Source organism: Theropithecus gelada, chromosome 16, assembly GCF_003255815.1.
Source record: "Theropithecus gelada isolate Dixy chromosome 16, Tgel_1.0, whole genome shotgun sequence".
In the NCBI taxonomy this organism is placed as follows: Eukaryota; Metazoa; Chordata; class Mammalia; order Primates; family Cercopithecidae; genus Theropithecus; species Theropithecus gelada.
In genome coordinates, this window is record NC_037684.1 from 30,514,318 (window position 1) to 30,530,312 (window position 15,995).

General features: G+C 44.8%; 1 protein-coding gene across 6 annotated transcripts in view; it reads left to right on the plus strand.

The window, feature by feature from the left end:
• Nucleotides 1-15,995, plus strand: part of ATP6V0A1 (ATPase H+ transporting V0 subunit a1) — a 73,145-nt gene that overhangs the window by 23,392 nt on the left and 33,758 nt on the right. For 4 of the 6 annotated variants that reach the window (XM_025363681.1, XM_025363682.1, XM_025363683.1 and 1 more), the window contains 5 exons: nt 5,598-5,680; nt 5,947-6,073; nt 8,153-8,235; nt 10,517-10,610; nt 14,591-14,803. In XM_025363681.1, the coding sequence (XP_025219466.1) occupies nt 5,598-5,680; nt 5,947-6,073; nt 8,153-8,235; nt 10,517-10,610; nt 14,591-14,803 (600 nt within the window). Of the gene's footprint in view, nt 1-5,576; nt 5,681-5,946; nt 6,074-8,152; nt 8,236-10,516; nt 10,611-14,590; nt 14,804-15,995 lie in introns of all 6 variants that reach the window. The other 2 variants (XM_025363678.1, XM_025363680.1) reach the window with 1 other exon arrangement.

Here is a 15,995-nt window from a genome sequence, read left to right on the forward strand (position 1 = left end):
CAATTTTTTTTTTTTTTTTTTTTTTTTGAGACGGAGTCTCGCTCTGTCGCCCGGGCTGGAGTGCAGTGGCCGGATCTCAGCTCACTGCAAGCTCCGCCTCCCGGGTTTACGCCATTCTCCTGCCTCAGCCTCCCAAGTAACTGGGACTACAGGCGCCCGCCATCTCGCCCGGCTAGTTTTTTGTATTTTTTAGTAGAGACGGGGTTTCACCGTGTTCGCCAGGATGGTCTCGATCTTCTGACCTCGTGATCCACCCGTCTCGGCCTCCCAAAGTGCTGGGATTACAGGCTTGAGCCACCGCGCCCGGCCTGGAGTTTCACTCTTGTTGCCCGGGCTGGAGTGCGATGGCATAATCTCGGCTCACCGCAACCTCCGTCTCCCGGGTTCAAGTAGTTCTCCTACCTCAGCCTCCTGAGTAGCTGGGATTACAGGCATGTGCCACCACGCCTGGCTAATTTTGTTTTTTCAGTAGAGACGGGGTTTCTCCATGTTGGCTGGTCTCAAACCCCCGACCTTAGGTGATCCGCCTGCCTTGGCCTCCCAAAGTGATGGATTACAGGGGTGAGCCACCGCACCTGGCCCAGTGTCCTTTTAAGAAGAGGAAAAGGCACCAGGAGTGGTCACACACATACAGAAGGCCAGGGGAGGACACAGCAAGAAGGTGGCCATCTACAGGCCAAGAAAATAGGCCTCAGGAAAAACCAAATCTACCAACACCTTAGTCTTAGACTTCCAGCCTCCAGAACGGTGAGAAAATAAATACTGTTGGTCAAGTTACCCAGTCTGCGACATTTTGTTATGGAAGCCCTAGGTAACTAATACAAGAAGGAAAGCATATTGTAATTACTCATATATTTGCTTTCCGTGTCCTTTTTTCAACCTTGATGTTCCAAGGGCCTTTCTTTTTTTTTTTTTTTTTTGAGACGGAGTCCCGCTCTGTCGCCCAGGCTGGAGTGCAGTGGCCCGATCTCGGCTCACTGCAAGCTCCACCTCCCGGGTTCACCCCATTCTCCTGCCTCAGCCTCCCGAGTAGCTGGGACTACAGGCGCCCGCCATCACGCCTGGCTAGTTTTTTGTATTTTTAGTAGAGACGGGGTTTCACTGTGTGAGCCAGGATGGGATGGTCTCAATGTCCTGACCTCGTGATCCGCCTGCCTCGGCTTCCTGAAGTGCTGGGATTACAGGCGTGAGCCACCGCGCCCAGCCAAGGTCCCTTCTTTTATCATTTCCCTTTCTTTCTTTTCAAGAACTTCCTTTAGCTTTTCTTTTCTTTTTTTTTGAGATGAAGTCTTGCCCTGTCATCAAGGCTGGATTGCAGTGGGTGTGATCTCTGCTCACTGCAACCTCCACCTCCCAGGTTCAACTGATTCTCCTGCCTCAGACTCCAGAGTAGCTGGAACTATAGTCATGTGCCACCATGCCTGGCAAATTTTTGTATTTTTAGTAGAGACTGGGTTTTGCCACATCGGCCAGGCTGGTCTCAAACTCCTGGTCTCAAGTGATCCGCCGCCTCGTTTTCCCAAAGTGATGGGATTACGGGAGTGAGTCTCTGCACCTGGCCCCCTTTTAGCCATTTTTTAAAAGGGTAGATCTACAGATGACAAATTCTGTTAGTTTTTCTTCATCTGAAAATATGTTGATTTCTCTTTGTTTTTGATAGTTTTTTCTTTGAGCATTTGAAAAACGTTGTGCCACTTCCTTCTGCCCTTTTTTAGTTTTTGATGAGAAATCTACCGTGGTTCAATCTGTTTTTCCTTTGTGGGAAGGATGTTTTTCTCTTACTGCTGTCAGTATTTTTTCTTTGTTATTAGTTTTCAGGAGTTAGATTATTACGTGTCTTGGCATAGATTTCTTTGAGCTTATCATGTTTGTGGTTTCTCAGCTTCTTGAACTTGTAGTTCTACGTCTCTTGTCAAATTTGAGAAATTTTCTGCCATTATTTCTTTGAATAAGTTTTTGGTCTTACATTCTTACTCCTTCTAGGACTCTGACGACATAATTTTCTTTTTTTTTTTTTTTTTTTTTTTTTGAGGCAGAGTCTTGCTCTGCTGCCCAGGCTGGAATGCAGTGACACAATCTCGGCTCACTGCAACTTCCGCCTTCTGCCTCCCAGGGTCAAGCGATTCTCCTGCCCCAGCCTCCTGAGTAGCTGAGATTACAGGCGCCTGCCATCATGCCCGGCTAATTTTTGTATTTTAGTAGAGACGGGATTTGGCCATGTTGCCCAGACTGTTCTTGAACTCCTGAGCTCAAAGCAATCTGACTACCTCAGTCTCCCAAAGAGCTGGGATTATAGGCATGAGCCACCGCACCTGGACTGAGATAGTCTTTAATATTAAAATTAAATTTCATAAAAAGGAATGGGCCGGGTACGGTGGCTCATGCCTGTAATCCCAGCACTTTGGGAGGCCGAGGCGGGCGGATCACGAGGTCAGGAGATCGAGACCATCTGTCTTAACACGGTGAAACCCCATCTCTAATAAAAATATAAAAAATTAGCCGGGCATGCTGGTGGGTGTCTGTAGTCCCAGCTACTCAGGAGGCTGAGGCAGGAGAATGGCGTGAACCTGGGAGGTGGAGCTTGCATTGAGCCAAGATCACGCCACTGCACTCCAGCCTGGGCGACAGAGCGAGACTCCGTCTCAAAAAGAAAAAAAAGGAATGAAAGTATGACACGTGCTACAACATGGATGAAACTTGAAAACATGCTAAGTGAAATAAGCCAGATTGTAAAAGGACAAATATTGTATTATTCCACTTAAGTGAAATATCTAGACTAAACTAGGCAAATTTATAGAGACAGAAAGTAGATTACAGGTAACCAGGGGCTAGGAGAAGGGGGGAATGGAGAATTGCTTAATGGGAACAGAGTTTCTCTTTTATTTTGGAAATAAATAGTGGTGATAGTTATGCACATTGTCAGTGTAATTAATGCCACTGAATTGTACATTAAAAAATGGTTAAGGCTGGGCATGGTGTCTCACACCTGTAATCCCAGCACTTTGGGAGGCTGAGGTAGGTGGATCACCTGAGCTCAGGAGTTCAAGCACTATCTGGCCAACATGCTGAAACCCCATCTCTATTTTTTTTTTTTTTTGAGATGGAGTCTGGCTGTGTCGCCCAGGCTGGAGTGCAGTGGCCGGATCTCAGCTCACTGCAAGCTCCGCCTCCCGGGTTCACACCATCCTCCTGCCTCAGCCTCCCGAGTAGCTGGGACTACAGGCGCCCGCCACCTCGCCCGGCTAATTTTTTGTATTTTTTTAGTAGAGACGGGGTTTCACCAGGTTAGCCAGGATGGTTTCGATCTCCCGACCTCGTGATCCGCCCGTCTCGGCCTCCCAAAGTGCTGGGATTACAGGCTTGAGCCACCGCGCCCGGCCCAGGACAGCTTTGAATGTGGCCCAACACAGATTCGTAAACTCTCAAAACATTTTGAGATTTTTTTGCAATTTTTTTTTTTTTTTTTAGCTCATTAGTTATCATTAGTGTTAGTGTATTTTATGTGTGGCCCAAGACAGTTCTTCTTCCAGTGTGGCCCAGGGAAGCCAAAAGATGAGACACCCCTGCTCTAAGATTTAGATACTCTCAGCCACGCGGTTTTAGATATTGCTTTAAAGGCCTTCTGTTAGTGGGTGGTTCTAGTCTTCCTAGTTTCTCACCAGGCACAATTTTATTTAAAAATTTGTAACCTTTCTCTCTAAGACAGAATTCTTAAGTATGAAATGGTGAAATTAGCAATTCAAATATTATTGCAAGTTTCTGTTGAATTTTAATTTTGTTGTTTTTATTCTCAGAGAGTCCTAGATAGAGTCTTTGAAGTGGTCTAGTTGCTAAGTACTGTTTGCTTTTCCATCGGTTGTCCACTTTAGAGCACATGTGTTTGCATTGAGTCTGATATTTAGGGTTGACTTAAACCATGTCTTGTGAGACATCCAGGCGAGTAGGATGGAGTCTTGTGAGTAGCAGTCAGGCTCACTGGTTTTTGCCAAGGGATAATCAAGAACAAGTTGAAATGTTGTAATCATTGGGATCCTGAAAACAAGTTGCCTGCAGTCAGCTGACTTGATTGCAAGTAGAAACTGAAAGAACCCCCTCAACTTCCATGTAACAGCAAGTGGTAACCAGTGTCTCCATGATCTCATCTTAAACTTTTCTAATCTCATGACAGTATTTCTCTGCACTTCCGGTGTTGATCCTTACTTCCCAAAATGATTGCTTTCAATTTTTTAGGCCTTCAGACTTACCATCTAATTTATACACAGTTTTTCCCCTCTTTTTGCTATGTTTATGATCCCGTGACTTTATCAACTGATGGTCCCTGTGCTGCTTTTTAAGAGTGTGGCTGACGGGTAGAATCAAATTGAAATTTGGAATGAAAATGATAGAGAAAAACTCTTCTGACTTTTTGTCTTATTGTGCTTTTGAAGAGGATGATTGTTCTGGTTTACTCCTAGTTTTTGGTCAAACAAGTATTGCCTGGATATTAGAGTTGGGGCGATGAGGCAAAGGAGAAGATGATTGGACTGGTTTTTGTTTTGTTTTGTTTTGTTTTTTGGAGCAGCTTCTCCTTTCTGATGGGAGTAAAGGGTGGTAGGATGAGTTGGGTAGAGAGAGGCTAGGAAACGTAGACCCATGTGTGGGAAGATCCTTCTTCATTTCATTGTATAAACTGTCATGGTGGAAGTCATTTTAAATCTTACCAATTACACCAGCCCATGAGCTCTAGTTTGGCTTATTATCAGTTGCTTTTCCTTCACTTTACTTGATTCTTGAGCTGTGTTCTCAAGAATCCTACAACTGTAAAGCCTATGTGAACTTATTTAGAAGATTCCTAGTCAGAAAATGGGACATTCAGATATGTTTTTACAGGCTTGTCCAGCTATTGTGCTTCTTATCCTTTCGAAGACATAAATACTCTTTAAATCCCATGGCTTGGAGCATTCTGTAAGTGACCATGCTGAAAGTTCTCATGTTCTGAATTTTAAAGGGGCTGGAAACGTAGATATCTGGAGCTGCCCCTTCTGTCTTTCTCCAGACTACACAGTATTCAAAGACAGTGGCAGTGCCTTGCTTCTTCCTTGGAAAGAGAGCCTCTATCTTTCACGTTCTCACACAGGGAAAATTCTAGTTTGTAGCTGCCCAGAAATTAAATGTTGAGAGTATCTGCAGAGCGTCTTCATTATTGCACAGAAGGGAGAGAGATTTTAGCTTCCTATCTACATGCAGAGGTATTTCCTGGCACCTTCATGGTTAATTCAGGGAAACATAGGAGAGAAAATGGCTTCCACCAAGTAACAGATTTATACATGTCACCATCACTTAATGTTTTTTTCTTTTATTCCTTATTTCTAAAACCATATCCCCAGATGCTTTACTGGGGCAATTATGCTTTCTTTACCTCACATTTGTTTTATTGGTTTTCGTCCCCTATTCTTCTTGTCTTTTTATGGGTATATCTTGTCTTTTGGTGGTTTGTTTTCTTTTTCATCCTTATTTTCTGAACCTGTCTCCTGGTTCCTCGTTCCCTGCATGCCACTAACTATTTTCATTAGATATTAATTGATTTGTGAATTCAGGCTGAATTGCATCATCAGCAGATGGCGGATCCAGACCTGTTGGAAGAGTCCTCATCCCTCTTGGAGCCAAGTGAGATGGGAAGAGGCACGCCTTTAAGACTTGGGTAAGTGCCATGTCAACCTTTCTGTGTTCAGTGGGGCCATGTTCATCTCTGCTGTTCAGAAGAGCAATGAGACTGGGGATTCACTTGCTACCAGGATATGCCCTCCTCTGAGCCTGTTGAGATAGTCCTACAGCTCTGGATTCATGCCTGAGTTGCTCTGTCAGCTCTCTGCTGGGTTCATAAGTGAGGCTGGGAACAAGACTTGTCTTAAAACCTTCCATCCCCTGACATGGAATAGGTTTCCAATCTGCCTCTTCTCCCCACAGCTTCGTGGCTGGTGTCATTAACCGGGAGCGCATCCCTACTTTTGAGCGCATGCTTTGGCGGGTATGCCGGGGAAATGTGTTCCTGCGACAGGCTGAAATCGAGAACCCCCTGGAGGATCCTGTGACTGTAAGACAAGGAGATTGCATCCTGTGGAGTAGGTCTTGTAAAGGGAGCCCAGAGCAGTCACGTAGCATGGGGCCACCTGAATCCAGCGCTTCCACAGAGGAGCCATTATCTTTATCTCTGCTCTAATTGGAGAATTTGAAGTACTTCCTCTAAGTTAATTGCTGTCATAGATATGTAGGAATGTGTGATGTATACATGACATATACATATTTTCAGGTTTACCCATGTAGATGTTATTCTGATTAGAAATTTTTATTTTCACTTATTTGTCTTTTGTGAAAATTAACTTTAAAGCAAGATATCTGGTTCCAAATTTGGTTTTTGTTTTTTTTTTTTTTTTTTTTTTGAGGCAGAGTCTCACTCTGTTGTCCAGGCTGGAGTGCAGTGGCGTGATCTCGGCTCACCACAACCTCCACTTCCTGGGTTCAAGCAATTCTCCTGCTCAGCCTCCCAAATAGCTGGGGATTACAGGCGTGCGCCATGATGCCTGGCTGATTTTTTCTGTATTTTCAGTAGAGACTGTTTTACCATGTTGCCCAGGCTGATCTTGAACTTCTGATCTCAAGTGATCCGCCTGCCTCGGCCTGTCACAGTGTTGGGATTATGGGCGTGAGTCACCCTGCCCAGCCCCAAATTTGGTAATATTCATGTATAAAAAGAGAAGGAGAGATTTCCTAAACTGTGGTCTTAATAAGCTGATGAAATTTTACTTGGTAAAGTTTTTTTGTTTGTTTGTTGGAAGGATTAGAAACTTAGTTTATAGATATCGCACAAAATAGGATGATCTTCCCCACCCAGTACTTCAGGAAGTAGAAACAGTTTAACATCTTGGCATTTGCCATAATGGGACAGAGTTTATCATCTAAACCTGCATTTAGGTGTGGTGAGTCCTGATTTCAGGGAGTACAGGTAAAGATAAATGTACTGCAAAAATTTTACTTTGCTTTTGTACGAGTGTTATTTAGAAACCTGAAGTTAGTTTTTCTGTTTTGAATTATCTTGTGAATTTCTTAAATTAGTGTCTTTACCTAAGAAGAGAGATTGAACTATGAGATTTCTCAGATTGGGTGGGCTGTGCAGCTGCAGGGCTTTCATCCTCCATGCTGTGAAAGAGTATGGTGACACTTCAGGTGAACCCCCCGCTTAGGGGTATAGTTTCAGAATCTTGCCAAAGGCCTTCGAGTTGTGGAAACATTGTAATCTGCAGTCACACTAATGAGGAACTTTTCTCAGGAATATTCAGTCAGGTTTCCTCTTGGCAACAGAAAGGTTATTTTAACAACAAATCCAAAAATGGGGACCCTGGATATCTATAACAGATCAGGCCGCACAAAGAATGGATTCTAGTTTAGCCTAGAGAATTTAGGGATTTCAGACCCTTGAGCCTAATTTTCTTCACTCCTTATCTCCTTTTATCCTTCTGAAGTTTTGTTTATTATTATAAAAGCTGTACGTGCTGTGTATGACTATGAGAATATGCCGACAACCAGAGACAATCCTGGTTAACACGCCATATACCTTTTTTTCTGATCTTTCCTTCCAGTCCTTGCATCTTACTTCAGGTATAAATTTGGTATTTGGAATGGATTACCTTCCTCCCTGCCCCATAAAGTCCAGATTAGCTTGAATTGTGGGATTCTACATCAGCATTCTTCCTAGGGACTCAGTTCCTTGTAGTTATTCAGCCCCGTTTATCTAAGAATTTCTAAGTCCCAGAACAGACAGAAATGGCTTCCTTCTCTTTTCTCTCCTATACTTTTATCATTCAGGCAATATAAGATTTAAAGTTGAATTGGTAAATAAGTCTAAACAGTGCTAAGAGGAGCATCATTTTAGCTTCAAGCTCCTGGTTGAGTCAAAAAAACAAATAGAGAAAGATTTTTGTGAATTAGAGATTATAGGGTAGATGTTCTTATAGTGAAGCTTAGGAAATGGAGTGAGGGCAGTGGTTAAAGTGCGGGATTGCCGTGTCCTTAAAGAATGCCTGTTGTTCTTACATCACCAAAAAAGTTGGTTATTTAAGAGATTTTCATCCAGATACAGAAGTCTGAACTCTTGTTTTTTTATTCTGGGGCCTAGGGTGACTACGTGCACAAGTCTGTGTTTATCATTTTCTTCCAAGGCGATCAGCTGAAAAACAGAGTCAAGAAAATCTGTGAAGGGTAAGAGAGGCATGCCTCTACCAGGAGGGCACAGCCATGCTGCCCAAATGTTGAGTCTTAAAGTTCAGAATAGTGAAATACAAATCCTTTTTAGTCTACCTCGACACAGTGAATTTATCTTTTAATAATGTTAGGGGCTATTTTAATCAATTCAAAATAACCTGAATTCATTTTTATTTTTATTTTTGTTGTTCAGATGGGGGATCTCACTCTGTCACCCAGGCTGGAGTGCAGTGGTATGATCACACTCACTGCAGCCTTGACTGCCTGGGCTCAGGGGATTCTCCTGCCTCAGCCTCTAGGGTAGCTGGGACTACAGGCGTGCACCCACCATACCTGGCTAATTTTTTGTATTCTTTGTAGAGACAGGGTTTTGCCATGTTGCTCAGGCTGGCCTGGAACTCCTGGACTCAAGGGATCTGCCCATCTCAACCTCCCAAAGTGCTGGGATTAGAGGTGTGAGCCACTAAATTCTTTTTCCTTTTTTTTTTTTTCTGACCGAGTCTCACTCCATGCCCAGGCTGGAGTGCAATGGTGTGATCTCGGTGCACTGCAACTTCTGCCACCCAGGTTCAAGTGATTCTCCAGCCTCCTGAGTAGTTGAGATTACAGGCACCTGCCACCACGCCCAGCAAATTTTTTGTTGTATTTTAGTAGAGAAGGGGTTTCACCATGTTGGCCAGGCTGGTCTCAAACTCCTGACCTCAGGTGATCCACCCACCTCGGCTTCCCAAAGTGCTGGGATTACAGGTGTGAACCACTGCACGCGGCCCTAAATTCATTAAAAAAAATACCATCAGAACCACAGTTGTGGCCAGATACAATGGCTCATGCCTGTAATCCCAACACTTTAGGAGGCCGAGGCAGGAGGATTGTTTGACCCCAGGATTTGAAGACCAGCCTGGCCAACTTAGTGAGACCCCATGTCTATAAAAAACTAAAAACTGAAAAAAAGAACCACAATTTCCTTAACTTGGGGAAAAATAATTCTTAAGGACTCATGGTTTATAAATGCCATATTATTCTGGGACAGTGAGTCTCTGTACTTAGCATAGATGTTATGTCCTTCAATTTTCTGAAATTCTGCCTTAGGGACAGATTTTTTTTTTGAGATGGAGTCTCGAGCTGCCATCCAGGCTGGAGTGCAGTGGCACAATCACAGCCCACTGCAACCTTCACCTCCAGGGTTCAGGCGATTTCTCCTGCCTTAGCCTCCCAAGTAGCTGGGACTACAGATGTGCGCCACCACGCCTGGCTAATTTTTGTTTTTTTAGTAGAGATAGGGTTTCGCCATGTTGGCCAGGCTGGTCTCAAACTCCTCATGTCAAGCGATCTGCCCGCCTCAGCTCTCAGAGTGCTGGTGTTACAGGCATAAGCCACTGTGCCTGGCCTTTTTTTTTTTTTTTTGAGGCAGGGTCTCACTCCATTGCCCAGGCTAAAGTGCAGTGGCGTGATCACAGCTCACTATAGCCTTGACTTCCTGAGCTCAGTTGATTCTCCCACCTCAACCTTGTGAGTAGCTGGGACTACAGGCATGTGCCACTGTGCCCAACTAATTTTTGTATTTTTTGTGGAGACGAGGTTTCACCGTGTTGCTCAGGCTTGTCTTAAACTTCTAGAATCAAGCAATCCACCTGCCTCAGCCTTCCAAAGTGCTGGGATTACAGGCGTGAGCCACTGCGCCTGGCCTAGGGACAGAATTTTTTCCATGCCATCTTACTCCGTTAATTTACAATATAATTTGCTTTACTTTTTTTTTTTTTTTAATCTCAAGGGAATTTCATAGCTACAGAGAATGTCAAGATAGTTCAGATGTTATAATTGCTTCGTCTGCAGGTCATTTCACATAGTGTTGACTTAGGCTGGACGCGGTGGCTCATGCCTGTAATCCCAGCACTTTGGGAGGCCGAGGTGGGTGGATCGCCTAAGGTCAGGAGTTCGAGACCAGCCTGGCCAATGTGGTGAAACCCCGTCTCTAGTAAAAATACAAAAATTAGCCAGGTGTGGTGGCAGGTGCCTATAATCCCAGGTACTCGGGAGGCTGAGGCAGGAGAACTGCTGGAACCCAGGGGCAGAGGTTGCAGTGAGCTGAGATTGTGCCACTTCACTCCAGCCTGGGTGATACAGCAAAACTCCATCTCAAAAAAAAAAAGAAAATTAGTATTGACTTAATACATTGGTCTGACCTAATCCTGTTTTGGTCCTTCTGGTACATTAGGATTACTTTCTGACCTTATTTAAATTAGATAAGTTAAGAAACTTCGATGTTCCTACATTCCAGGTTCCGAGCCTCACTCTATCCCTGTCCTGAGACACCACAGGAGAGGAAGGAAATGGCTTCCGGAGTGAATACTAGAATTGATGATCTCCAAATGGTATGCAGAAGGCTGGAAGGAATTTGTTTTTGTGAAATACTGGAATACAAGACCATCCTCCTTCCTTGAAATGCTAATGGTCTACAAGGCACCTGTAGCAAACCAGGATACCAAAAAAAGAAATGTCCATGGGTAATATGTCCTTCTGGGAGCTGAGAAAGTGTCAGGAAATGATGGTTAAAAATAGCATTAGCCCTCCTCAAACGAGACAGGAATGCTAAGCATCTAGATTCGTTGTTGCCTAGCATATTCAATTCCTCTCCACCTCATGACTCTGAGATTTTTTTTTTTTTTTTTTTTTGAGACAGAGTCTCACTCTGTCACCCAGGCTGAAGTGCCATGGTGCTATCTCAGATCACCTTTGCCTCCTAGGCTCAAGTGATCCTCCTGCCTCAGCCTCCTGAGTAGCTGGAATTACAGGCATGTGCCATCATGCCTAACTAATTTTTGTATTTTCGTTTATTTTTTTTGAGACGGAGTCTCGCTCTTTTGCCCAGGCTGGAGTGCAGTGGCGTGATCTTGGCTCACTGCAACCTCTGCCTCCCAGGTTTAAGCGATTCTCCTGCCTCATCCTCCCAAGTAGCTGGAATTACAAGCATGTGCCACTAAACCTGGCTAATTTTTGTATTTTTAGTAGAGACAGGGTTTCACCATGTTGGCCAGGCTGGTCTCAAACTCCTGACCTCAAGTGATCCTCCCACCTCGGCCTCCCAAAGTGCTGGAATTACAAGCGTGAATCACTGTGCCTGGCCTAATTTTTATATTTGTAGTAGGGATGGGGTTTTACCATATTGGCCAGGCTGGCCTTGAACTCCTGACCTCAAGTGATCCACCTGCCTCAGCCTCCCAAGGTGCTGGGATTACAGGCGTGAGCCATTGTGCCAAGCCAAGTCTGAGATAGTGTTTTTTTGTTTGTTTTTTGTTTTTTTGAGACAGAGTCTCACTCTGTCGCCCAGGCTGGAGTGCAGTGGCACGATCTCAGCTCACTGCAAGCTCCGCCTCCTGGGTTCATGCCATTCTCCTGCCTCAGCCTCCTGAGTAGCTGGGACCACAGGCGCCCGCCACACGCCCGGCTAATTTTTTGTATTTTTTAGTAGAGACGGGATTTCACCGTGTTAGCCAGGATGGTCTCGATCTCCTAACCACATGATCTGCCTGCCTTGGCCTCCCAAAGTGCTGGATTACAGGTGTGAGCCACCACGCCCGGCTGATAGTTTTTATAATAATAATTTTTTAAAAGTATGCTTAGTTAAGAAAAATATATATCAGACAATCTAAAAATACATGAGAAGTCAGTTCTGCCCTCTCCCACACACCCTCCTGAGGCAGCCAGTCCCAGTAGCTCGGCATGCATCCCTGCGGTCACCTTTGATCTTAACCACACAGTCTAGCCAAAAAGCCCTGGTGTGACTTTTGTACCCAAGAAGAGACTGTGTTGGAGGTTTGCCAAATTTTAGTAAGTGTGGTTTATGCACACTACAGTTACCACAGAGCTCTGAGGGAGGAGTTGTGAACTATGTGTACATGGAAGGAAAGACTGGTAAGTGGGGCTTTGTTCCCTTTGAAAGAATGAAAGGGATGATTACCCCCTTAGAATATTAATAAACATGCATAATCCCAAAGGCAGTTCCTTTTGGCAGTGGCAGAATTGTCAGAGATACGTTGTAACTTCCATTTCTCTTTTTTTTTTTTGGAGACAGAGTCTTGCTCTGTCTTCCAGGCTAGAGTGCAGTGACGCGATCTTGGTTCACTGCAACCTCTGCCTCCCGGGTTCAAGCGATTCTCCTGCCTCAACCTCTCAAGTAGCTGGGATTACAGGCGCCTGCCACCACACCTGGCTAATTTTTGTATTTTTAGTAGAGACGGGGTTTTGCCATGTTGGCCAGGCTGGCCTGGAACTCCTGACCTCAGGTGATCTGCCTGCCTCAGCCTCCCAAAGTGCTGGGATTACAGGTATGAGCCACCATGCCCAGCCTGTAACTTCCATTTCAACTCTCAGTGACCTCCATCATGTATGACCCACCAATCTGAACTGTTGCTGGCTCCTTTGAGATACACTTACCTGTTTAACCAGAGAGAGAGAGTTTTAGAACTGCTGGTGAGTGATAGGCTATATTAGTACATTCTGGGTTCTAAGGCTGTCTTAATCTTCTTCCAGTCCTATGGGTAGATGTAAAGAGCATGTGCAGTAGACATTATAACTGACCAAAATTTGATTTTTTAAAAATCTAGCTGTAGGAACTGGAAGTTTAAAAGGGATTGAATACCAAGGAGTGAGATGAGGAAAGAGAAAGGCAAATAGAACATTGTTTGCTAGTTTCTTTAGCATCCTTCTAGAAAAAGGTTTTTTTGTTTGTTTGTTCTGTTTTGTTTTAAAGACAGATCTCACTCTATCACCCAGGCTGGAATGCAGTGGCACAGTCTTGGCTCACTGCAGCCTTGACCGACTAGGCTCAAGCAATCTGTCTCAGCCTCCCAAGTAGCTAGGACTACAGGTGCTTGCTGTCATGCCCAGCTAATTATTTTTTGGTATGTTTTTGTGGAGATAGGTTCTCACTATGTTGCCCAAAGTGGTCTGGAACTCCTGACCTCAAGCAGTCCTCCTGCCTTGGCCTCCCAAAGTGCTGGGATTACAGGAGTGAGTAAGAGTAATTGTGAAATGGTCCACAACCAGAAGGAAAGAAAGTAGCTATCTTCAAGTGATGTATTTCCCTAGCATGCCATGGCTTTGCTTTTAAAAACAAAACAAAACAAACCTCTTTATGGAGGTCACCTTCCTCTGCCCAAGACAGTTTTTCAGGGAGTAATTACTGCTTTGTTCTGAACTCACTTGAAGAATTATCTATGGTGGAGACTTGTGCTTTGGGTTGCTTGCCTAATTTCTTCCAATTGGAAGCAGCAGGCTTAGCTACACTTCTGCTATTAAAAACTGAAATATGGGCTGGACGTGTTGGCTCACGCCTGTAATCCCAACACTTTGGGAGGCCAAGGCAAGTGGATCATGATGTCAGGAGTTCGAGACCAGCCTGACCAACATGGTGAAACCCCGTCTCTACTAAAAATACAAAAATTAGCCATGCGTGGTGGCGTGCGCCTGTAATCCCAGCTACTTGCGAGGCTGAGGCAAGAGAATCACTTGAACCCGGGAGGCGGAGGTTGCAGTGAGCCAAGACCACGCCACTGCATTCCAGCCTGGGCCACAGAGCGAGACTCCGTCTCAAAAAAAAAAAAAAAAACTTAAATATTTGGTATTAAGCCAATGGAATGTAAAATGTTCCTGTACCTTCCTCCCACCCTAGTCTTGGCACTGTGATTCCTCTGAGGGAAATCTGTACTGGTTTCGAAAGGATCAACACTGAACCATTTTTTCCTCTGAGAAGCCTGACATAAAGGTAACACCTTAGCTGCCCTCATGATGGCAGTGGTCTGTGGCAGTCCAAGCCCCCTGTAAAGATCACAGGTGCTCCTGATCCCACGGCGTCTCCTGGCCCATGTTTCCAGCGTAGGCAGGCGGTGGTATTCAGCACCGCCTCTTTCCGCCCTCTCCTGTTGCTGACCCATGTGCAGGGGGTTCTGTGTGGATTTGTTCATTTATCAGCTCCTGGGCTCGTGATGCCTACTTCTTCAAGTCTGAGTTACAGTCCCCACATAGAAAGTTGTTGCTCTTTAATGAGCCAAGTTAAATGTAGTGACCTACATTTGTTACGCCTTGGACTGGTGGTAGGATTGAACATATATAGAAAAGCGAAAAAACAATTTTCTCAGTTTTCTTTTCAGGTTGAAGCTAAATAAAAGTGAATGTTAGTAACTAGAACTCTAATTTCTTGTAATTGGGAAAAAAGAAACTATTCTAGCCAGAGGAAGAAAAAGACAATTCCCTGGCAATTCTTTTCAGAAAGCTGTGCCTCTTTGCCATTCATATCCTGAGATCTAAATCTGGTGTTAAAAGGATCCCTCGCTTGTTCCTTTTCTCCCCAAAGGTTCTAAATCAAACGGAGGATCACCGCCAGAGGGTTCTGCAGGCGGCTGCTAAGAACATCCGTGTCTGGTTCATCAAAGTGCGGAAGATGAAGGCCATCTACCACACCCTGAACCTGTGCAACATAGATGTGACTCAGAAATGCTTGATTGCAGAGGTCTGGTGCCCTGTCACCGACCTTGACTCCATCCAGTTTGCACTCAGAAGGGGCACGGTGAGTCCCCAAAGCTAGCAACGCAGCTCGTGGCCAGGAAGAGAGGTTCCCATCAATAGTAACATTAACGTCATTTTTGGCCGGGCACGGTGGCTCATGCCTGAAATCCCAGCACTTTGGGAGGCCGAGGCGGGCAGATCACGAGGTCAAGAGATCAAGACCATCCTGGCTAACACGGTGAAACCCTGTCTCTACTAAAAATACAAAAAATTAGCTAGGCGTGGTGGTGGGTGCCTGTAGTCCCAGCTACTTGGGAGGCTGAGGCAGGAGAATGGAGTGAATCTGGGAGGCAGAGCTTGTGGTGAGCCGAGATGGCGCCACTGCACTCCATCCTGGGCAACAGAACGAGATTCCATCTCAAAAGATAAAATAAATAGTAGCATTAACGTCATTTTTATGACATTTCACCTTCGGAGATTTTTTTTTTTTTTTTTTTGGGAGAAGGAGTTTTGCTCTCGTTGCCCAGGCTGGAGTGCAGTGGCATGATCACAGCTCACTGCAACCTCCACCTCCCTGGTTCAAGTGATTCTCCTGCCTCAGCCTCCTGAGTAGCTGGGATTACAGGCGTGCGCCACCACACCCAACTAACTTTTTGTATTTTTAGTTGAGACCGGGTTTCATCATGTTGGCCAAGCTGGTTCGAACTCCTGACCTCAGGTGATCCACCCGCCTCAGCCTCCCAAAGTACAGGAATTACAGGTATGAGCCACTGCTTCTGGCTCAAAGCAGTTTTAAAAGAGTAATCTGCTGATAGTATCTAGGTTGGATTGAAGGGTGAAGAGATTCTGTAGGTACGGGTTCAGTTAGGAGGTTATTGTAGACATAGAGTAGTAAATGATAAGAATCCCCAGGTAGGACTTGAAAATGGGAAAAAAAAATGACGAATTGTGAGATGTTCTGCAGGAAAAATCAGTAGGGATACCTGGTTCCTAGCAAGGTGCAGGAGAAATACAAAGAGAAAGATTTAAACATCTTTTTGAGGCATCAAAGCTGAGTGACCAGGAGAATTAGGGTTCCAATGATGGAAGTAAATGTTCAGCAAGAGAAGCTTATTGATTGGGGAGAGATGGTAAGTTCAGTTCCAGTCACATTGAGGTCCTTGTGGAAATGTCAAGCAGTCAAGGGGACAAAGCTAAGGAAGATGGGAGTCATGAGAATGGAAGGCAATGAGACCTCCAAGAGGGAGGTCATA